The sequence below is a fragment of the Microcaecilia unicolor genome, chromosome 3, assembly GCF_901765095.1.
Source record: "Microcaecilia unicolor chromosome 3, aMicUni1.1, whole genome shotgun sequence".
NCBI lineage: Eukaryota > Metazoa > Chordata > Amphibia > Gymnophiona > Siphonopidae > Microcaecilia > Microcaecilia unicolor.
This window is the reverse complement of record NC_044033.1, coordinates 330,559,211-330,583,216: the sequence shown is the minus strand read 5'-3', so window position 1 is coordinate 330,583,216 and position 24,006 is coordinate 330,559,211. Positions and strand designations below refer to the sequence as shown.

At 42.7% G+C, this 24,006-nt stretch overlaps 1 protein-coding gene across 1 annotated transcript in view; it reads right to left on the bottom strand.

Annotated features, from left to right (window-relative positions):
- SYNJ2 (synaptojanin 2) overlaps positions 1–24,006 on the bottom strand; it is a 234,492-nt gene that overhangs the window by 12,793 nt on the left and 197,693 nt on the right. The window contains exons 16-23 of the mRNA XM_030198406.1: positions 22,675–22,833; positions 15,655–15,811; positions 13,864–13,981; positions 7,951–8,169; positions 6,546–6,624; positions 5,502–5,670; positions 4,754–4,921; positions 1,323–1,448 (exon numbers count right to left, since the gene is read on the bottom strand). Coding sequence (XP_030054266.1) covers positions 1,323–1,448; positions 4,754–4,921; positions 5,502–5,670; positions 6,546–6,624; positions 7,951–8,169; positions 13,864–13,981; positions 15,655–15,811; positions 22,675–22,833 — 1,195 coding nt within the window. The remainder of the gene's footprint in view (positions 1–1,322; positions 1,449–4,753; positions 4,922–5,501; positions 5,671–6,545; positions 6,625–7,950; positions 8,170–13,863; positions 13,982–15,654; positions 15,812–22,674; positions 22,834–24,006) is intronic.

The following is a 24,006-nucleotide window of genomic DNA, read 5'->3' as shown; positions in this document are numbered from 1 at the left end:
AACTGATCTTGGCCAAGACCGAACTTCTTGTCTTCCCACCCAAACCCACTTCTCCTCTACCTCCATTCTCTATCTCAGTTGATAACACCCTCATCGTCCCCGTCTCATCTGCCCGCAACCTCGGTGTCATCTTCGACTCCTCCCTCTCCTTCTCTGCGCACATCCAGCAGTTAGCCAAGACCTGTCGCTTCTTCCTCTATAACATTAGCAAAATCCGCCCTTTCCTCTCTGAGCACACCACCCGAACTCTCATCCACTCTCTCGTTACCTCTCGCCTTGACTACTGCAACCTACTCCTCACTGGTCTCCCACTTATCCACCTATCCCCCCTTCAGTCCGTTCAGAACTCTGCTGCACGTCTTATCTTCCGCCTGAACCGATACACTCACATCACCCCTCTCCTCAAGTCACTTCATTGGCTTCCGATCAGGTACCGCATTCAATTCAAGCTTCTGCTACTAACTTACAAATGTACTCGATCTGCAGCCCCTCCTTACCTCTCAACCCTCGTCTCCCCTTACGTTCCTACCCGTAACCTCCGCTCTCAAGATAAATCCCTCCTTTCAGTACCCTTCTCCACCACTGCCAACTCCAGGCTCTGCCCTTTCTGCCTCGCCTCACTCCACGCGTGGAACAAAACTCCCCGAGCCCATAAGTCAGGCCCCCTCCCTCCCCATCTTCAAATCTCTGCTTAAAGCCCACCTCTTCAATGTCGCCTTCGGCACCTAGCCTCTACACCTCTACCCAGGAAATCTAGACTGCACAACTTGACATTTCGTTCTTTAGATTGTAAGCTCATTTGAGCAGGGACCGTCCTTCTTTGTTTATTTTGTACAGCGCTGCGTAACCCTAGTAGCGCTCTAGAAATGTTAAGCAGTAGTAGTAGTAACCCACATAAGCTCCGGTGGCCAGCCCCACTGAAATTAGCACACACATTCAGTGCCGATGCTTCCATGTGATCCAGGGCTAATTTAGCTGATCACGGTCAGCATTTAAAAAACACACAGACCACCACTGGCTGAATATTACCCCTATATAAGTGGTCTTTTCATTTAAATCTCTATTCTACAACATCTTAAGCTGGGTAAACAGACCCTATCTGGAGAGTTTTTGCACATGGCCCAAGAAACTTTACCTTTTCTCTACACATATGTCCATGGCAATTTTTGAAAAGTCTATTTACATGGGTAAATCAGAGTAATTTTATATGTGTACCTAGGATGTGGAGGCACTCTTCTGACTTTTCACCTGACTCCTGTGATTTCCAAACAATGGAAGTCTTAGCAGAGAGGCAAGGATTGCAGGGCAGGATTGACTCTTACTTGGTGGGGGAGGTCTTCGAGGAGGCCGAGGCCGGTTAGGGACAGATAGGGACCTGCTTGGTGAGCGGCGCTGCAACTCTCCTGCTGCTTCCAGCTCCTGTTTTAGGATAGCCAGGTCCGCATCATCTGGAAGACACAAGATCAATATTCCTTTCTGAGAAAGGTAGGCCCTGTGCAAAACATTTCACTACATTTATTAATAAAATCCTCTCCAATATCAACACTGGCAAATCTGCCCCTATTTTTCCAGAATGTTAGGATCATAACAAAATCCCAGCCTAAATAAATATAAAAGTGAGCCCTGCAATTTGCTGCTATCCTCCTGTTCTGCCTTCTCATGAGCGGGCACCTCCCTGGGCCATATAGTAGGTTTTAGCCCTGAGCTATATAGGAGGTGTGATCTCCATTAAGAAAAAGAAAAATGAACAGATTCCCAGCAAACCTTGTGTAAGCTCTACAGCAGGGGTATTCAAAGGTCAGTCGGTTTTCAGGATATCCCTAATGAATATGCATGAGTGAGATTTGCATATAATGGAGGTGACAGGTCTGCAAATCTCTCTCATGCATATTAGGGATAGCCTGTCTCCGACAATCTCACAAGACACTGGTTCTACCATGTTCTTGAAAACATGTTTTTCCCCTCTAAAGTAGCTATCCTAGAGCAGGTGAAGGTGCAAACTCATCTGACTCTGTGAGCAGCTGAATTGAAACCCCACCTTTCAGTATTACCCTGTACAAGTAACAGCAAGTAGGGTGAAAGATATGCACTACCCAAGAGCAACCTTTCAGGACCTATTTCAGATACAAAGGTACCAAAGCGCATCTGTGTAAGCAAGCACTACATTTTCCAACTAAAGTAATAAATATAAATAAAATAAAGCAAAATTTTTATTAGACTAACTTTAATAATATTTTTTTCAATATTTTTATAGAAAAATTTGCAAGGTATAAAAATAGATAAAATACAAACAGGTAACTATGATGAATCATAGCTCACAGTTGACACAATTACATTCATTAACAACATAATTACTACTGACTGGGTGTATCACAAAAAGAGTCAAATGATGCTCATGTTTTGTTAACTGAGATTTTGTTATGAAATTTGGAGGCAATGGCTGCTTCACACTTCCGTATGACACACAGGTAACTCCATACAAAACAAATCCTGTTAGGAAAATATACTTTAATTATTCTTCTATATATTATCTCTCTCAAAAGACAAAGAATAGGTTTGACAAATTTATTATAAATATGTGCAATCACAATCTATAAAACATTTAACATTCAACATTCAGTGCAATCCCTCCTTCATCAGTCATCTAACAATCCCTGAAACGCCAACCGTTCTTATATCATATATTGATTCTGTTGAAATGTTATCTCTATTTTATAAAAACAGTTATATAGATTTTATGCATCACTATCAATAGAGTCTTTGGCAATGAAAAGAGTTTCATCCGCTCAAACCTGTCCAGGGAACTGTTCAAGCCTTCCTCTACTGATATAACCACCAATCAGTGTAATGGTCAAAGCCGTTTTCCAACAAGGATCAAACCAAAGAGCAATTGCAGTCCAAAATCCAATGTGAGGCTACCCATGGAAAAATATCTTCTTCTCTTGATTAATACAAATCCAAACTCATTAGAAGGTTGCTCTACGAAACAGCTCTACACAAGACTGCGTTTCGCCAAAGGGCATCTTCAAGAGCCGTTCACTCTATCACCACTGAACAGTGGTTAAAATTTCGAAATGGTGTTTGTAGTAATCACATTGGTACCACAGTTTGGATTTGTATTATTCAATACTAGTAAAAGAGGCCCGTTTCTGAGCAAATGAAACGGGCGCTAGCAAGGTTTTCATCGCCAACACCCCTCCCCTCCCTCCCTGGCCAACCCCTTCGTTGTTCTGCCATTGCTCCGCCCCCGTCACCCCCCCACCTCCCTGCCACCCTCCCTCCCTGCTAACCCCGTTGTTGTTCTGCCATTGCTCCGCCCTCGAGGGTGGGGCCCGGAGCGATTTTGGTGGCTTCACCACCACGAACCTTCGAACCTTTTTGAAGGAAGTCAGGGCTTGGCTTCACTGACGTCAGTGTCCTCAGAACGTTGAGGGTGAGTTTTATTATAGTAGATATGTGATTGCACATATTTATAATAAATTTGTCAAATCTATTCTTTGTCTTTTGAGAGAGGTTGACACAGTAACTCCACCATTCGGAACTTTTAATTTTGGAACAAGATGCAAAGCTAAAGATAACGTTGAAAATTTTGGAGTGAGTTTCAGGTATAATGATATCTGGATTTGAAGACCTGAATATAGTTGTTTTGCATGTAATTGTTTGGAGTAAAATACCAACAGATATCCCATAGTTCCAATAAGCTCTATTTTTGCAATAGAGTAATAAGTGTGGTAGAGAACCTGGATCCTCAGAGCAAGACCAAGAGAGGTTTAATTTATCCTTTTTCATGACTCTATAACTTAAGTGCACAATTGGCGCCGATCTTTAAGCATCAGTTTCTAGAATTGCCCTTTAGTGTTTTCGATACAATGAGATCTTTTTATTTGCAGTGGTTGCCGAGATTTTTGCAGTTAACCACTTTTTGCTATTATTTTCAGCTTATTAATATATGGGATATATATAGATTTGGAATCAGCACCTTAATATTGGCACAATAAGGGGAGAATTAGGTCAGTGATTGAAACCTTTACTGCATATTTCATTTCCATATAAGTTCAGTAACCAGCATGACATTAATTTGCTGTGGAAATAAAAGGTCCAAAATTTCCACAAAAGTTCAACACAAAGACAAAGGAGCTCGTAAAAATGTAGTCTCTTGAATGAAATAGAAAGTGTTGCCTCGTACCAACAGATTCAATTTATTTCATTCAAGAGACTACATTTTTACGAGCTCCTTTGTCTGTCAGTATATCTCCTGTGCAACTACTGATTGACCCCTGATGAAGGTTTTTTAAAAAAACCGAAACACGGACCGTGTTGGGTCCTCAATAAAGTTTTTTTTGAGCATCTCACCTCTTGTCCTGGATTGATCTCTTGAAGTTGTGTTGCCACCTGTTTTCCTTTTGTATTAATTTGCTGTGACCTTATTATTGTCTTTCTCCCTTGTTCTTATATAATTACATTCTCGAGTTGATGTTATACTGGGGTATTTTTGTTAGCATAATTTACCATATCACCTACAAACCAAGATCGTGCCCAGGATGAACCAGTCAGCTACACCCTATTAAAATGAAAAATTCTTTGTGACACTGGTCTGATCCAAGAAGCCTGCAGAAGTTTAGGAAGACTTGCTGAGGACCTGCTTAAAAAGCCTTCTGTTTATCAGCTTCCTATAAGATATTAATATGTTAATAATATAATATTAATATTGTCTGTTGGGCTTAATGTCCTTTTGCAAACCGGGTGCCATTACCTTTGAATGAATGAGGTTTCCGTTTCACGAGCTGGGGAGACTTGTATGGAGAAAGTGCCACCACAGAGGGTGTCTCCGGTGCTTCCATAAGAGCCTGGGGCATCATGGCCTTTTCCACAAATAGGTGCTGAGGCATCATGTCATCAGAATCATCATCTAACACATCACCTAGAAGGACACGGTTTTTAGGTTACATGTTTCAAAGAAAATAAAATGCATTGCCATCTGCATGCTTTCCAAATTCAGAACTTGTATAGCGAGGTTTGGACATGAGGGAGAGATCATGATCACATAATTGTTCAACTAGAACAGAAATAGATTTTCAAGTCCATCCTATGGGACTTGATCTTTCTGTGAATTGGAGAGTTTTTTTTTTTAAACAACCTTCCATTGAATGTCAGAAACCAAACATCCCTCCCTAAATTCAAGCAGGCCCTTGAAACTCATCTTTTCTCCATTTTCTTCTCTAGTACTTCTTAGATTTTTTTCCCTAATCCATTCCCCAGATTCCCCTCCCCTACCCCCCTCCTTCTGTTATCGTTTCATACTATGTAAACCGCTTTTATGTTTACGTTCAGGCCCTAGCAATATATCAAGCCTGTGAAATAAATAAACTTTGTTTTTTTGTGTTGTTCCAGCTGATTCATTGTGGGTCCTATAAATATCAAAGGATGGTGAAATATACTGTTAAGATAGCTGTACTTAAATAAGCTGCATAAGCCCCTGGTAGCACTGTCCGACCACAAACCTTCTGACTCATAATCCAGACATGAGAAGTCAAAGTTCTCCTCGAGCAGGCAGGAGTTGGCAGTGGGAGACATGGGCGCGATGCTGTCCCGCTTCCGAGCAATCTCTTCTTGCAGCCCCTGCAGCCAGTTGCCTGTCTTTGCCCTGATCCTGACTGCGCGGCCTTTAACCTGCAACGTGACACAAACAAGGAGCATGGGTAAAAGTGAACAGAAATACTGCAGGAAATATGGTCAGTAACACCAGAACACTGGGTGCCAACAATGCAAAAAGGGGGGAAAACATTTTAGTGAGGGAGGTGGAGAATTCTTTCCCTTCTGATTTGACACTGCTAGGAGTTCTTGAAGTACTCACAGCAGTTTATATAGAAGGGAGGGAGCTGAACCAGTCAGAATGATCCAGCTGTTTGGTTTGCTCCAGTGTAGAGCTCCCACCAGCTGTGGGAGCTGGAATGGGGCACTCAGAGCCCCCTGTTCAGAAGTCACTACCGCTTTTCACCTTGTGTGGATGGATACTGATGTTACATTCAAGGAGCAAAGGCTGGAACTCAGAGGCTTTAGCCTCTCTCTCACCATCCAGCCTAGTGTTTCTTTTGGCTAATACAGAAGTCAACAGTTGGAACAATAAAGCAAACAGTTACAACCTTATTAAGACTAGAAAAGAAGAATCAATGCTACTCCACACCTTTAGTCTTCTGACCTAGGGATGGAGTTTCAAAGATAGTAAAGAGGCCAGTGCCGCAAGGCTTGCTATGGCTTTCTCATTACTACTTATTCATCATTCAAAGCTTTCTCTGCACCTTTATACCTGCTACCATCTGTTATTCCTTCCCAATGATTTACCTGACCCACTTTAATGAGCTTTCTTTCCTCCCTGGCCACAGAAAAAGAAAATCGTTCAGCCACAAATTCTCTGTCCATTAACATGCTCATCTTTAATCTTCCTCCTTTGCTCAGATAATAATATTCAAATTCCCTTCACCACCTCTCATAATTTAAACATCTGGATTAAAAGCTTAAAAACTGTGACAGAGATTCAGTTTTACCTTCATGCCATCCAGACCTAGGATGTTAAGAGCCATTCTACTGTCTTCAAACGTTACCAGCATTTTCCCTCGGTTGAACCTACAATAAGGAGAGGAGTTTATGGTGAGCCAGGCTGTGCTAGGTACAACCACATTAAGGATGAACAGAGCTCAGGGCTCCTGAGATGTGCAACTGTAAGCACTGACGTATACCAGGCCTGCCACCCTCCACTTTTTCACATTTAACTTAGTTTACTACGTGACAGCATAAATAACATGACAGAGGAAGGGGGATAATCCAACCTGTTTCGTCTATCACTCCTGGTAGCAACACCTACCACTTATTCACCCTAATATGACTCACACAAAATAAGAATGCACAGGAAAGCTAAGGCATTGGAAAGATGCTAAAAAGCCCAGGTTAAACCAACAGCCTTTATCAATGTGTCTTACTGCATACACTGCCCTAGATCTTGTTGTGAAATAATTGTATATTTTTGAAAATGATAAATTAGGCAAATGCAAAAAGTACAGGAACAGAATAAACCCTCTGCACAAATAGTGGCATCACTCTCTTTTTTGATTAGATGAAAACTAGTTCCTAAAATAGGTATGTATTTTTACTCTTTTGCTGCCAGTTTTGTGAGGGTTTATTAATTTTGTTTCCTCATGCAATCAGAGCTGGCTGTGTAGTGTTGTATTTTGAGGCCCAGGACTTTGGCCCTATCTCCCACCCACCACTCACCAAAAGTGGCCACCAAGGCATGCAATGAGGTAAATCCAAGATTAGAACAGCCTGTCCTGAAAAATATAATGGCACCATTTGGCAACCTACCTGCGACTAACAAAAGGCAAGCACTACTACAGAGAGCCATTAAATAAACATCCAACCTGTTCTTGGCAGTAATCCTCTCTTCCTTTGCATGATATATCTATCTATATCTATTTATCTATCTATATGTATATTATATAATTCATCTTGATAAAGGTGGAAAGTAAATAAACATATGATTTAGCTTATACCTTTTCAGTTGTAGCTCAAGGCAAGTTACGTTCAGGTACAGTAGGTAGTTTCCTGTCCCCAGAGGGCTTAATTTTAAGGGCCTGCCATTCAAAGGATTTATGCTCCTAACTGAGAGTTATGCTCATAAATTGGCCTCTCTGAAAATTTACTAGGGCTTGTAAAAAACCATTTGGTCTGACTCAGTATAGCGTATCTTATGTTCTTAAAACTTTTACTCAATAACAGAATTACTTAAAAGTCTTCCTGTGCTAAAATCAAGTCTATGAGCTCCCTGTAAAATAAAAATATTAATATGCAGCATGATCTTCTGTACTGTACAGCTTAAGCCATACTGGCCTGAGCCTCCACACCTTAACCAAGCTAGTGACCCAGTAATTCAAAGAAAAGAGAACCGCACGTCACCTGATGAGGATGATGGTGCCATAGTTCTGAAAGACCAACATAAGTTCTGTGGTCAGCTCCTCAGGGAAGTCACTTTTCTCTTCTGCTGTGGGTGAAAGAAGCTGCACCTCCACGGTGGCATCCAGAGGGCCCTGGGCACAGGAGACCTCTTCGAGCACAATCTCACGGGCAGTCGCATCAACCTCCTGGACTTCCACTTCCACAATCGCCAACACAGGCCTAGAGATGGAACACACATGCACTATCTTCAAGAGGTCACATTAGGACATTTAAGCAGCAATTGTATTGGGTACCTGGAATACAACACTTTACATGTTTTGTGGCATTGGGTTTGATAAAAAAAAACTGGTATTTATACACCCCCGCTCATAAATATCTTGAACTTGAAAATTCTGATTTAACATATATGCACCCTTACACAACAGCGCTTTGGTATACTTCCGCTTAGGTGCAGAAGTGTACACGCACCTGAGAAAGTGCTAGTATTCTGTACATATGCACACACAGGCGGCACATCGAGGCCAGAGTGATTTTTAAGGGGTCCTTTTACAAAGGTGCACTGGAAAATGGCTTGCGGTAGTGTAGGCACGGGTTTTAGGCGCGCAACGATCCATTTTTTAGTGCGCCTGTAAAAAAGGCCTTTCTTTTGCCAAAAATGGACGTGCGGCAAAATCAAAATTGACGCTCGTCCATTTTGGGTCTGAGAACTTACCGCCAGCTATTGACCTAGCGGTAAAGAATCCGGTCGGTAATCACCTACGTGCATCAAATGCCACTTGGCGCGCATTACGCGGGCCCAAAAATAAAAAATATTTTCCAGACGCGCGCCAAAAGTGTAATTACCGCAAGAGACATGCGGTAGTCGGGTGGTAACTCCAATTGGCGAGCGTAGACGCTTACGCGGCTTAGTAAAAGGGCATCTAAGTTAGCTTGCTTATCTTTATGTCAACTTCCAGTTCTTGTTGCCCAGAGAGCAAGACGAAAACTGCGCTTATTTGAATTAACTTTGGCCTTTCAGGTAGCCAGATACTGGAAAGATTTTGCTGACATGTTTCATTCCTCTCAGTCATATTTCATTTTTAAGAAAAAGGTTAAAGCTTTTCTGTTTCAGAAATATGTCTACAGACCAAAATGTGGGAGAAGGAAGCAGGTTAGACAGACCATGGGATAAACAAACCCTAATTTTATTGCTGCACTACATAAAACTCGACACGGCACCGTGTTTCGGCACAGATGTGCCTGCCTCAGAAGTCTTGTAATCAGTGGTGTAGCTACGTGGGGCCACGGGGGCCTGGGCCCCCGTAGGTTTGGCCCTGGACCCCCTGCTGACGACCCTCTCGACCCCCCTCCCGCCGTCGCCTACCTTTGCTGGCGGGGGACCCCAACCCCCGTCAGCCGAGGTCCTCTTCTTCCCACCAGCAAAGGTAGACGACAGCGGTGGCGGGGGAGGGTTTGAGCTGGCGTAAATGCTGGTGCCTGAAGTTGAGTGCGGAAATCTAAGCGCTATTCTACAAAGGACGCTTGACATGAATTGCCCTTTATTAGAAAACGGGTTTAACGAAGATCTTTCCGGTGCCATTTACTGAATGCAGTTTTTATGCTTGAGTTCTTTGTAAGATCACCCTCTATGGGGGTAGCAAATGTTTAGAATATTGTGATGGTTTTGTGTTGTACTCGTGTACATGCCAAAACTGGACCTAAGCACTACTCTGTAACAATGTTCAAATCTCCAGAAGCGTGCAGCTTGCAGGTATTGTACACATGGGCGAAGCATGGGTAGGGCACACATTTTCCCCCTTAACTTATAGAATAAGTATCGCCACAACTAGGTTGAACATTTACACCAGCTCTATGACTGGTGTAAGCGCTTGTGCCTAAGCACACACAGACGTACAGACCCAGTTATCATAGTATTCTATGATAAAAAGGAGGCACCTATTTCCTTTTATAAATTATGCGCCGATCAGGCGAACAGTTATAGAATTACCCCCTAAGTGCACGGTAGAAACATTCACCAAGGTTAAAAGTGGAAAAGTGGTTGATATATTTTGTTTTAAATGACAAGCAGCTCATTTGCAATACCCCCTAAGAAAACATACAGAGAGACAGATAGAGTTGAGCCAGGTGGCCAGGAGGTGACAGCAAGGAAGAGAACCTGCCAATACAGTGGCAGCAAGGAATGTCATCTAGCCCCTTGCCAATAGAAGCCATGATAGTATGCCTAGAGCCTATGTCCTGGCCTAGCCTGTGTGAGGGGTCTCCGGGGCTGCCTCATGCATTTGTTCTGTGTTAGCATGGTCACATAGGCCACTTGTTATTCTGCCTCATTGTTCATTCACACCAAGCAATCCATATTAAAATATTTTATTTTACTCCAAGGAAGAAATTTGGCCCTGAGAACAGTTAGGAGGATAAGTCTACGAAAATTCTTATTGCAGTTGCATAAAGACAGCCAGTTTTTTGATCTGATGACAGTCACTGATAGGACCAAAATGTTGCCTGCTTTCATTGAACATTTTCCTCTCTGATGTATCCTGTGATATGCTGCCTGTACTTGATTATGACTACTGATTTCTCTACAAGGCCTAAAGTTCATGCTTCGAGATTGCTGTGAAGCAGTGGGCATCCTTCTTCCTGTCTCAATTTTTACTTGGCTGTTAAGAACTGTCTTTTGGCTCTTCCCTTCCAAATAAGGACACCATCCTGAAAAGGCAGGGCATGCCATGGCTTGGCTGCTCTCCAGGTGAGGACGTCTGGGCACACGGTCATTTTTCCAAGAAGCCCCAGATAAACAAAACACAATTATTTTGCTGAAAGGGACTCTCTGAGTAGGTGCTGAATGTGTTGGTCTAGCTAAGAGGCCAGCTGGATATTAATTTGCTCTGCACACTTGTGCAAGGGTTAAGCAGTTTCCTACACTCTAGTTTTCAATCCTGACAAATTTAGGTAGACATGGCAAGTCACACACATTCGGTTTGTGACACACGCAATCAAGTCCCTTCTCCAGCTCACATGCTTAAGGGGCCTGATCTCATGCATTGGCGTCCTCCCCTTGCCACCTGCAATCTGATACCTCTCGTCTTAAGTTCTTCTTGCCGTAATCTGTGCAGAGCTGAATTCCTCAGCAATAGCAGGCTGCTTAAGCCAATCTCAGGTGCCTTCCTTCAGCTGCGCCCCGCCCTTGCTGAAGGAAGGCCCCGGGATTGGCTGAAGCAGCCTGTTATTATTATTTGTTACATTTTTATCCCACATTTCCCCACCTTTTGCAGGCTCAATGTGGCTTACATATAACCGTTAACGGCGTTACCGATTACGGTCTGAACAAATACATGGTATGAATTAATACAAAGTGATATTGTAGTAGCATGAGGTACATGTATGGTAGGTACAGTTGGGGGAACTTAGAGAGGAAAAGGGGGAAGAAGAGTCAGGTAATGTTCGTTATGGTCTTTGGTTGCATTGTGTCGCAGGTGAACAGGCATTTTTATGATGGGTCGGTGGGGTATGCTCTTCTGAACAGGTCTGTCTTTAGTGCTTTCCGAAAATTTAGGTGGTCGAGTGTAGATTTTATTGCTTTTGGCAATGCGTTCCATAGTTGTGTGTTTAGGTAGGAAAAGTTGGTTGCATAGGTGGATTTATATTTGAGTCCTTTGCTGTTTGGGTGAGGGTGCCGGCATTGTACAGATTAATCGTGGCTAGAAGAACAAGAGAAGAGGAGAGGTACCAGGATTACAGGTGGTGAGGGAAGGACAAAGAGGGAGAGAGGTACTCCATTGTGAGAGGGGGGGCAAAGGGAGAGACAGGTGCTGCATCATGGGGAGGGGCATAGAGGGAGACAGGTGCTGCATCATGGGGGGGGCAAAGAGGGACACAGGTGGGGGAGGGCAAGGAGAGAGACAGGTGCTGCCATCAAGGGGGGGCAAGGAGGAAAAGAGGCGATGGACAAGGAGCTCAGGTAGCAAAGAGAAAGAGATCTAATGAGGGGAGTGAAGAAGAGAGGAGGCGAAAGAAGTGCTGGACTTGAGAGGGAGGATAAGAAAGGAGAGAGGTGCCAAGACCTGCAGGGAAAGTAGAAAAAGGGAGGGGTGCTGGTCCTGCAAAGGGAAGACAAAGCAGGAGCGAGGGAAGAGAGAGGAACACTTGCTAGACCCCTGGGGGGGGGGAGAGAAGGAGGGAAGAGATGCTGGCCAGAAGAGAGAGAGACAGGAGGGAATAAAGAGAGAAAGAGATGCTGGCACGTTGGGGGGGGGGGGGGGGGGAATAGGGACATAGAAGAATTATGTTTAACAGGGCAAGAATAGGGACACAAGAGATTGGAGATGCTCAACATAGCGGGAAAACAGGGGTGATACTGGGTCAGATAGATGCAGAGAGAAGATGGATGGTGGACATGGAGAGAAAAGAAGTGTCAAATGGACAAGGAGACTCTGGCAAGACATTTAAGAGAAGAAAGAGGACAGCAGAAACCAGATACTAGGCCCAACACAATAAGAAAAATGAAATGACCAGACAAGAAAGGTAGTTAAAGAATTTTATTTTCTATTTATTGATTGGATTATGTTAGTTTTTGGAATGTGCATCTGCCAGAACAAATTTTAGACATGGCTAGGACCTATGAGAAAAACTTCACATTGGCCTTCAATCTCCAGTATTGCGATAAGCCACCCTTGGCATCTCTGATTTAGGTATTGTCACAAAACTCCTAGCCACCCGCCTCGGTTTACCCCGCGGCCACTTAGAGGGTCTATCTCAGGTCCGCCTGCACCTGCCGCTTGTGCTCTATACTAACACCCTCCTCCCACTGACTGGGTCTCAACCGCCTCTGGGCGACTCTCCCACTCTCAAATTATCCCCAGTGATTTCTAGGTTACTGGAGGCCACACTCCCAGTGGTCCCACAGTTCCCAGAAAGCACTCACAGACCCAACACACAAACCACCAGGATTCTTTATCAGTCCAAACAGGGTGGACAAACAATTGTGTTTATTCTCATTAAAATATTGAACAGTGGAACAGAAAAAGTGCAATCAGCAAACAGTAACAGGTAACTGAAATATGGATCAATTATAAAATTAACTAAAAATTTGTTTACTTTCTAAAAATACCTGGGAAGATCAGGACATAAAACTGTTCACTGGGCCTCAGCAAAGAGATCCTACTCTCTTTTCTTCCTGGCTAAGACTGGGGGGAAAGCCAGTAAAATCCAAATAAAATGAGCTCCTGGGCCAATCAGAGCCCAGAACAACAATCTTTTTAAAGTATATTGTATACTGCCTTTCCAAAAGGCTTAAACCGAGAAAACAGCCTTGGTTCTACAGCAGCTTCAAAACATAAACATGCACCACCTGCTGGCCAAACTAGAGAAATACACTTCAGGAAATAAGGCAGTTTTACAGGCTTAAAACACACTGTTCTGTCACAGTAATATTACTGGTACTTTAGAAAACATCCAAAATAAGTTCTATGCAAACTATTTGATTTAGGAGAAATGGTATCATCTGGTTAGTGCTGTGCAATGCATAGATAGAGGAGGTTCTATAGCCCCTCTCCCCATTCATTCCATTTGTAGGCAGCTCATTTCAGCATCTTATTCTATCAGCCTGGCTTCAGCATTTTGGGATTTATGTTTGCCCTACACACTTAGCCGTGTCCCAGATATGGTAAGATCTCATGAAAGGTGATGCATCACTGTAGCAGGTTATGACTGGCCACGATGGAACAGTAAGCAGAGGAAACCCCCATGGTAGAGAGAAGTAAACAAATATTTTGCTTCCGCAGTATCTTGCCAAATGTATAGCTATTCCTGGCTGGCTAATTTAGACCATCTCTCTCTCTCTCTCTCTCTGTATATGTTGAAGATATAACGCTGAAGCCCTGATCTGTGATATAGAAGAAACTCTGTAGAGCAGGGTACCTGTGATCGGAGACTTCCAGCTCTGCTCTGCCATAATGCACTAGGGCTCCTGGAGTCCAGGTATGTTTGATCTTAGTCTCCAAATCCAGATCGTTGTCCAGAAGGTTGATGTCTCCAGCTGAGGAGAGATTAAAAGACACAAATCCTCAAGCTAATATCAGGGGTTTGACTGCAGTGGTGAAAACCTTAGGGAACGTTCCTTTGATTTTCAGAGTATTAGTTCTGGAACAGTATTCCAGTTCAAATTCGTCAGATTACTCCATATTTTCTATTTAGAAAAACTCTTTAAAACCTGTTTTCTAGACAGAGATTGTGATTTTACTTATTTTGTTTGGAATTTTTCTATTTTTACTTTATAGATTGTTTGTATAGGCTTCGTAATATATATTGTAATTTCCTTCTAACGTGAAGCTTCTTAATTGTAATCCACCTTGCAGTGTTAGTTAAAAGCAGAATAGAAGTCTGTAAATAGAATACAATACCCATCAGAAGCCTTCTTCTACCATCTTATATAGCACAATAAAATAACTGCAGCTGAAACAAGATTTTGTTCAAAACATTATAAAAGTGAAAAGTACTCAGGGCTTTTTTTGTTCCGGTACGGCGTACTGGCACCTTTTTTCCCCAGCGAGTCCTGCACCCTTCCTCTCACTCCCCTACTTACTGTTTTTTTACAGACTCAGCAGCGCGAACGGTGCAGCAACTGAGAGAGGCTGGCAGTGTCGGAGCTTCCCTCTGCCAGTCCCGTCTACTTTGTTTCAACTTCCTGTTTCTGCATAGGCAGGACTGGCAGAGGGAAGCTCCTATTTCCACATAGGCAGGACTGGCAGAGGGAAGCTCCGATGCTGCCAGTCTCTCAATCGCTGCACCATTCGCGCTGCCAAGTCCAACTCTGGCAGCCTTTATCGCTTCACTGGCTGGCAGGCAGGCAGTGGAGAAGGAGGATGGGCTGGGGGAAGAAGAATTGCTGGACATGGATGAGAGGGGAGGGCAGGGGTATGAGGAGAATCGCTGGACATGGATGGGAGGGGAGGGCAGGGAAGAGAGAATTGCTGGACATGGATAGGAGGGCAGGGAAGAGAGAATTGCTGGACATGGATGGGAGGGAAGAGCAGGGAAGAGAGGAGAATTGCTGAACATGGATGGGAGGGCAGGGGAGAGAGGAGAATCGCTGGACATGGATGGCAGGGGAGGACAGGGGGCAGAGATGAATTGCTGAACATGGATGGGAGGGAAGGGCAGGGGAGAGAGGAGACATACATGGATGGGAGGGGAGGTCAGGGAAGAGATTCGCTGGACATGGATGGAAGGGGAGGGCAAGGGAAAGAGGAGAAAAAGCATTTTATACTGCTTAATACTTTAATATTGCTGGCAGTACCTACTAACACAGACACAGATACCGAGGCTTGTGACTGGTGTTTTGATCTCTAAGCAGCTATTAAATTCATGGAAGGCCGAAGCTGGCTGCCACAATGACTGCTCAAGTTGGGGGCTGGATATTAAAACAGCTTAGCTGTGTAATTCCTTATCTTCGTCTTAATGACCACGTAGTTCTTCTCCTGTCTTATTTATATATATGTAAACCACTCTGAAAGTCCCTTAAGAGTGGTATATCAAACTTGACATTTGAAAATAAGAGGAACCCGCTCAGTCCCAGGTGCTTGTGAATGAAGCTTTATGACACTTCAGGTCAAACAGAGGCCTGTTCCAATTTAGCTGAAGGCCAAAAAGCAGCAAGAAAAAACTGATTGGAAAATTAAAAAATAAAAAGATAAAACAATAGGCTCACACCTGTTTTTTCAAAGGGCAGCTTTTTCCTCCACCAAAGAACTCGGTCAGTCCAGGCTGGTGTTCTACATTTCTCACTGGTATCGTAAGCTTCTGAGCCAACATCGTATTTGTAGGTTGGGCCAAAATGAATGGTTCCTTCATGAAAGTCTTTAAATATCTACAGAAACAAATATGCTTTTTTAAAAGAATTTTTGGGACCTAGGGTACCAAAATTTCAAACAGAAGAGTCCAGTCACGGGATTCTTGGTAGATTCTAAAACGTCTTACTGGAACAGAGTACAAAGTATCTGAAAACACTGAACATGAGCCTTCAAAGCCACAAAGATCCCCTTTCTCAAATGCACATTAGGATGATATTCAGCAAGATGTATCTGGTTAACTTTAACCAGGATAGTTAAAAAGATAATTGGTTAAGACAACTGTGTTGAACATACCTGGTTAAAGTTAACCACTTATTAACTGAAACTCAATACCGACAAGACCAAGATCATATCCTATATAATAAAACTCACCCTCAACGTTCTGAGGACAGTGACGTCACTGTCACTTCCTTCCAGAACGGTTCGTAAGACCATGGTGGTGAAGCCACTGAAATCGCCCAAGCTAGGGGCCCCGCCCTCGCGTCAAACATCATGACGTCGCGGGCGGAGCAATGGCGTTCGGTGCGTTCAAGAGGCAGGTGCGGAATGCGGAGCAATGCCGTCAGAACGACGAAGGGGTCCGTAGGTAGGGAGGGAGAAGGGGGCAACGAAGGGGTCGGGAGGGAGAAGGGGGCGACGAAGGGGTCGGGAGGGAGGGAGGGAGGGAGAAGGGGGGGTTGGAGAGGAAAACCTTGCTAGCGCCCGTTTCATTTGCTCCTGAAACGGGCCTGTTTTCCTAGTGATTTAATAATTTGCTGGAAAAATTACCCTTTATCATTCCATTGGGCAATGGAGAATCTATCCCAGTTGCAAGAATTATTTTCGACTCTACTCTTTCTTTTGTACCTCAAATAGACAATTTAATCAGGAAAGCTTTTAGAAAATTTTTTAAATATATGTTTTTTTAAGGAAACTACTGATAATAAAACAACAAGGTAGACAATTTATATTTTGTCTCCTTTCCTGTTCTTTTCTCCCATCCCCCACACCCCATCCCTCATCCATTATAAGTTTTTTATAAACTTAAAACAGCTATGATTGATTCGATCTTACATCCATGATAAGCATTTTGCATTGCTGGTTCAGTTTTTAATATTGTTACAACCAGATTACTGTAATTCCATTTATAATGGCATTACTGAAAAATTACAAACTAAACTGCAACTCATAATTGGTCAAGCTGCCTTGGCTTCAATTGAGAGCACAAATAACCCATAAAATTTCCCATATGATTTTTAAATCATTTTATGGAGAAACACCAGGATAGTTGATTGCTTTATTAAAGGGAAATGGGACTTGATATACTGCCTTTCTGAGGTTTTTGCAACTACATTCAAAGCAGTTTACATAGATTCAGGTACTTATTTTATACCAGGGGCAATGGAGGGTTAAGTGACTTGCCCAGAGTTACAAGGAGCTGCAGTGGGAATCAAACTCAGTTCCCCAGGATCAAAGTCCACTGCACTAACCACTAGGCTACTCCTCCACTCAAATAAACCAACTTCAAACATACCTTTTGAGCTTATAACTGAAATTTACTTAACTTTCCCTCTAGTACGGGGGTTTGCTTTAAGAAACAACTAAATTGTTCTTTCCTTTACTGTGACAAGTGTACATCCCATCACTGAGAAATAGGTCCCACTGGACAAGAGAAGTTATCTCCAGCCAAGTATAGGAAGACCATTTGGGTTCAGACCATTCCATTATACTCAGGGTAGACTCCTGGGACCCTGCTGGGGTGGTTGTAGTCTGGGGTAGAGACTACGTGGGAGGTGGCAGGGACAGACTGACCCAGTCCTGAACAGCATTGGAGTGGGTTAGTATGATGAGAAAAACTGTGGACATATCGTGTCAAATTGACCATTGGTCAGCATGTTCATTTCCATACCAAGAATCACCAAGTATTTGGGCTACTTGGAAGTCCTAAGAGTGGGGAAACTGGACCCAGTGGCTATAGGGCCTGGGGAGAGGGGATAACTGAAACCCCTGGACCTATTTGGAGTGACCTGGAGGAGTGTTTCTAGAAGTAAAATACTTTCACCCTGAGTAAGAAAAGGACCTGTTAAGAGGACCCAGGGGCTTAGGAAGACCAGAAAGGCAGACTATGACCTCTTTAGAGATAAGTCAGCTTACAGTTCGGTAAGCTGTGATCTTGGATTTTGGCCTCCATGAGAATAGAGATTGCAGTGCCTTAAACACTCCCCACTCAAGGCAGTGGCTGTGAAGAAAAAAATTTGTCACCAGTGGCACAAAAACAAAAAAACCCCAGAGACAGCCACAAATTCCACCAAACCCGGGAAATTTCTCAAAGAGATAAAGAATCAGCACTGAGGTTTAATCTTTTTTTTTTCTTTTTTCATTCTTGGGCAGATCCCACAGACTCTCAAGGCTGTCTGTCCCCACACAGAACCGTACAGCCGAGGCACCTCTAACCTCATAAAAACAACACAAGACCGAACCATCTTCCGAAGGCTACTGAAAACAGATCTTTTCAAGAAGGCATACCATAAACATCCATCTTAAAGACTAAATAATAACACTATACACGATCTATACAAAACTGAACTTTCATCACATGACTGATTAACCTCTCTGCTATTAATGATCAAGAACTACCACTTTAAACCTTATGTCGAATAGGGTCTTTCTATAGTCGATGACCTAATGTATGCTACAATCCAATTTTATTACTCAGGAACCTCATGCAATACCATAATGTATTCTTTTTTACCATGTATGTATGCACATGATATATATATATATATATATATATATATATATATATATATATATATATATATATATATATATATATATATACCATGATCTGTTCCACATATGCTGTGTTCCATGTATGTTACCATGTATGCATGCTCCTTAACGCAATACCATTTGTAATTTTGTTACCCGGAAATGGCAACCGCCATTACGGCAAATGTAAGCCACATTGAGCCTGCAAATTGGTGGGAAAATGTGGGATACAAATGCTACAAATAAATAAATAAATAACCAGTCAGGGAGGTGAGGGAAAGTGGAGAGATTGGCACCCCCAAGGTGCAGGAGACTCTCGTGAGCCTCTGCCTTTATCCAGCTAAAGGGCCAGCACCGTTGGAAGATTACTCTTATTTGCTCCCTATGCCTGGAATAGACTCCCTGAGCCAGTACGTCAGGCTCAGTCTCTGGCTGTCTTCAAGTCTAGGCTTAAAGCCCACCTCTTTGCTACTGCTTTTGACTCCTAACCATGACTCTCTTACTCAACACCCTCACTTATCACCCCCCTACCACTGCAATTTCCCCACCCCTAGCTGTCTGTTTGTCTGTCCAATTTAGATTGTAAGCTCTGTTGAGCAGGGACTGTCTTTTCATGTTCATTTGTACAGCGCTGCGTAAGTCTAGTAGCGCTATAGAAATGTTTAATAGTAGTAGTAGTAGTAGTACTCTTATTTGAGAACCTACTTCTTTTTGACATGCAAGACCAGTGTTTTTTGCAACACTGCTTTACCTTTTGCAAGCTTAACCCAAGTTGCACAGATGTCCACCACATTTTCAGACTCCTGAGGCAGGTGCTTTTGTGCCAAAACAAGGCCGTTGTGTCGAGTGATTTTGGTGTATCTTTAATAAACATCATATACATAAATCATCTCGTCTCCCTCGTGTTTTTGGAATCGCCACCCCTGCTCCACTCTTTGGTTCCTCTTGCATCACTTTCTCCCATCTCGGACATCAGTTTTCCCCTTTTATCTCATTTTGCTTTATTTCTTTCAGTTAATCTCTCCTTATGCCACATCTCTTCATTCTCTTTGTCCATTAAACATCTGGATCTCACCCCTTTTTTCTTTACATTCATCACTTTTTCCCTGTCTCAACACTTCACTTCCCTGCTTCCCCTCTATTGTTCCTTTCTCAGCTTTCCATTTTCCCTTCACTCGATTGCTGCCCCCATCATTTTCTTGTTCTCTGGATACCTTCTCCTCCAACAGCTACTCTATCTCTCTCACCATTTTCCATCATTCCCACACTGATTCTATATCTCTCAGTCGTCCTCCTCTTAATATGAATCCCTCTCAACAATTCCCTCCATCACCTCAAATATCCTCTCTCATGTTTTCTCATGCCTCATCATCCCTGTTCTATCTGCCCCAGTCATTCCCTTTCATGCTCTCTCCAGGAGTGGAGGAGTAGCCTAATGGTTAGTGCAGTGGCTTGAAAGACAGGGAAACTAGGTTTGATTCCCACTGCAGCTCCTTGTGACCCTGGGCAAATAACTCTCCACTGCCCCAGGTACAAAATAAGTACCTGTATATAACATGTAAACCGCTCTGATTGTAATCACAGAAAGGCAGTATATCAAGTCCCATTCTCTCTCCCTTCCAGCATCCTCTCTCTGATTTACTCAATCATATAATTAAAATTAATACAGGTATGGCCACTCTAACCTCTTGGGCTGACGCTTTCAAGATGAAACTAAATAAAGAGAAAACACAGTGTTTAGTCCTTTCATCTCAACACTATCCAGTCCTCTCAACTACTCTTAGCGCCCCAGAGGTTAAACTTCCCATATCTGATAACTTGAAAATCCTTGGAGTCACGATTGATAGCCATTTATCTTTTGAAAACCATGCCAAACTTATCAACAAAAAGATGTTCAACATAATGTGGATATTGAAACGAGTCTTATCTTCCCTTGAACACCTTCCAGAACCTAGTACAATCCACTGTTCTCACACACGCTGATTACTGCAACAGTGTCTTTTTAGGATGCAAGTCTCTAATACCGAAGAAGCTTCAAACCACCCAAAACACGGCAGCCAGACTTATTTTCGGCAAGTCAAGATTCGATAGTGCAACACCTCTCAGAGAGAAGCTTCACTGGCTCCACATCAGAGAAAGAATTAATTTCAAAGTTAACACTATGATTTACAAGATACTACACGGAGAAGCCCCAACCTACATGAATACCCTTATCGACCTCCCAACCAGAAACAGTTTGATATCTTCCCGTACTTACCTTAATTTACACCTTCCCAACTGCAAAGGTATCAAGTACATATCTTTCTATGCATCCAGTTTTTCCTTTCTGGGTAGCCAGCTTTGGAACGCTCTTCCAAGACCAATCTGATCAATCTACGGCCTTTTGCCCTTCAGAAAAGCTTTGAAGACTCATCTATTTAAGAAAGCCTACCCTAACAATTCAACTAACTAAGCGCGCCCACATGATTCCACCAACGATTGTTTATATTTACCATGTTTTCCATAATCCTTATTGCTATCCCTATTCTTTTCCTCTCCATATATTCCTCTCCATCTTCTTACGCCTACCTCCCAACGCCCATTTCCTTCCACACCTAATTCTCCTATGTTCAATTTACTTATCCGTTAACCCCATGATTATTACGTTCACTACAAATTGTATATTCATTGTTACTGTGTAAGCCGCATTGAGCCTGCCATATGTGGGAAAGCGCGGGGTACAAATGTAATAAATAATAATAATATAATCACCTCTCTGATCTTATGTGCAACTTTCTTTAAATTAATCCCCTTATTTTCTAACTCCTCTTACTCTCTTACCTATCTATCTATATGTTTCATCTTTGCTTATACTCTACACTTTATGTATTGTATTGACATTGTAAGTAGTATACTATGCCATACTTTGTATTGTTATTTGAATATTTTTACTTCTGTAATTGTATATTGCTTATGATTGATTTATTCCTGCTGTACACTGCCTTGCGTGAATTCCTTCAAAAAGGTGGTAAATAAATCCTAATAAATAAATATACTTGCATGCTGTCCCCTCTCCTAGTACCCCTGTCAGCTATCTTTCATACACCCTCTCTGGCTCTCTGTCTACCCATCACCTGCATCACCTCTCTGTGTGTGCATCTCTCCCTCTGACACCACTCCCCTTCCCCACCTCAGGATTCACTTCTTTGGCAGTCTGATTCTTAGTGGTAATGCCATAAAACTACCACTAGGGGATTTGTGGTGCCACATTTTGAAAACAGAGTCACTGTGGATTGTTTCTGACACCCACTAGCCACCAGGGATACTCTGGGAAGTGCAGGAGGTGCTCTTCTTCATAAAAGGGATGGTGGGGTCAAGGGGGGAGGAATATATTTATCTTTTCTTTTTTTCACATTTACCATTCGCTTTATGTTATTTCCTGGGAGCATAAGCATACATATTAGCAAGCCAATGATCCTGGGAGAAAGGAGATAGTATTAAAATTCCATGAATAAAGCAGCTTGTGAAGTTCAACACAAACTGCATTATTCTTGGGCACAACAATTAGTGGCTTTGCATGCATTTGAACGCACAACAGCTCGGTGTGAATTTTTTTTTAATTAGGCATAACACAGCTCTGGATTAACCATTAAGCAAAATAAGCATGTGCTTAGGGCACCAAGCGAAGGGGGGCACCAGAGTTTTTTTTCCACTAGCTATCATACCCTTAACTCTTTCACTGCAGTCTGCCACACCCATTATCCAACATGAATTTTAGTGTTTTTCTAATCGTTATAAGTATGTATGATGTTTTGTTTCATACAATAATGATATTTCTCAGCAGTTATCGAGGGGCACCATGGTTGGGTTCTGCTTAGGGCATCAGTCATAATATTGTTTAGTAGACAGGGCCTTAAATTTATTGCCCACCTAGTTAGAATGTAATATTTTAAATGCCGAAGCTGAGATGTGACCATTTATTATTTACATTTGCCATTCTCAGGCTCACATGGAGTCTGACAAATCACTGTGTGTAGGATATGTTACTATGAAGAAACCCCAAGTACAAAAGACAAATCCAAGACTGCACACTACTGCCTGGCAGGAAAAGAGAACACTAAGATCAGAGAGGAATAAACACATTACGCACTTTTCCACTGGCCTTCTGCAGCTGTAGCTGGTCAAACTCCAGAAGCTTTTTCCAGTCTTGTCGTTTAATATAATAAAAGACTTCTTCATATGTAAGGTCAAGGCGATAGTTAAAATCACCACACCAGAACACGTAGTCATGTGAAAAAATGTTTCTTCCCTGGGTGGGTAAAGTTTTGACAGAATGTAGTCATTAGTACAAATAAAACCTTTTCAAGCCACACACATTTCATAACCTAAGAATCACAGCTGCTTTTTTGCTTCTCTTTTTCTCATCATACTTCCCCTATTTTTATTTCCCAATATAAAACAGCAAATCATAAAAACAAAGCACATATGTAGATATAACTAAGTTACTTACCTGTAGCAGGTGTTCTCTAAGGGCAGCAGACATATAATTCTCACATGTGGATGACATCATCCACGGAGCCCGGTGTGGACACTGCTGAGTGAACTGTCATTTTAAATCTTTGAGGCAGTGTCCCCACCGTGTATGCATGAGTGCCTTCCGGTCCATCAATTGAGCGAAGACCAGCAGTACAGTACTAAAGCGAAGAAGACAACTCCAAGGAGAGGCGAGAGGGATGTGAGAACATATGCCTGATGTCCTCGGAGATCACCTGCTACAGATAAGTAACTTAGTTTTCTCTAAGGACAAGTAGGGATAATATTCTCACATGTGGGACTCACTAGCTACCAGGCTCATTATGTAAATAAATTTCTGTAAGTAAGCATATAGTGAAGCCTGGTGGAAAAAAAGGGCCGGAGGGTGGAGTTCTCATTCAGATAGTGAAAAGGTTCTGCAGGCCTACTTGTACAAACCGGCTATCCCGACTAGAATGCTGCTCCAGACAGTAGTGAGCAGTAAAGGTGTGGACAGAAGACAACGCAGCTGCCTTCCAAATGTCTTCATTTGGAGGTATAACAAAAATGGGCTACTGAAGTTGCTATTGCTCATACATTGTGAGCAGTGACCCAGCTGTGAATGGTCAGTCCAGCCTGAGCAAATTTCTGCCAGCCAAGTTGAGACTGTACCTTTGGTAATGGGAACCCCCAACCTATTAGGGTCAAAGGAACACAAAAAGCTGGGAGGATTTCCTATTAGGTTTTGTGTGTCCTAGGTAGTATGTTAGAGCATGCTTGCAATCTAAAGTATGCAGTGCTGTTTCTTCAGGATTAGACTGGGCCTTAGGGAAGAAGAAAGGTAGCATAATGGTTTGATTGAGATGGAACTCTGATACCACTTTAGGAAGATATTTAGGGTGGGTTTGGAGTACAATTCTGTCGTGGAAGAACCTGGTGTAAGGTGGGTCTGACACAAGGGCTCTTCTGG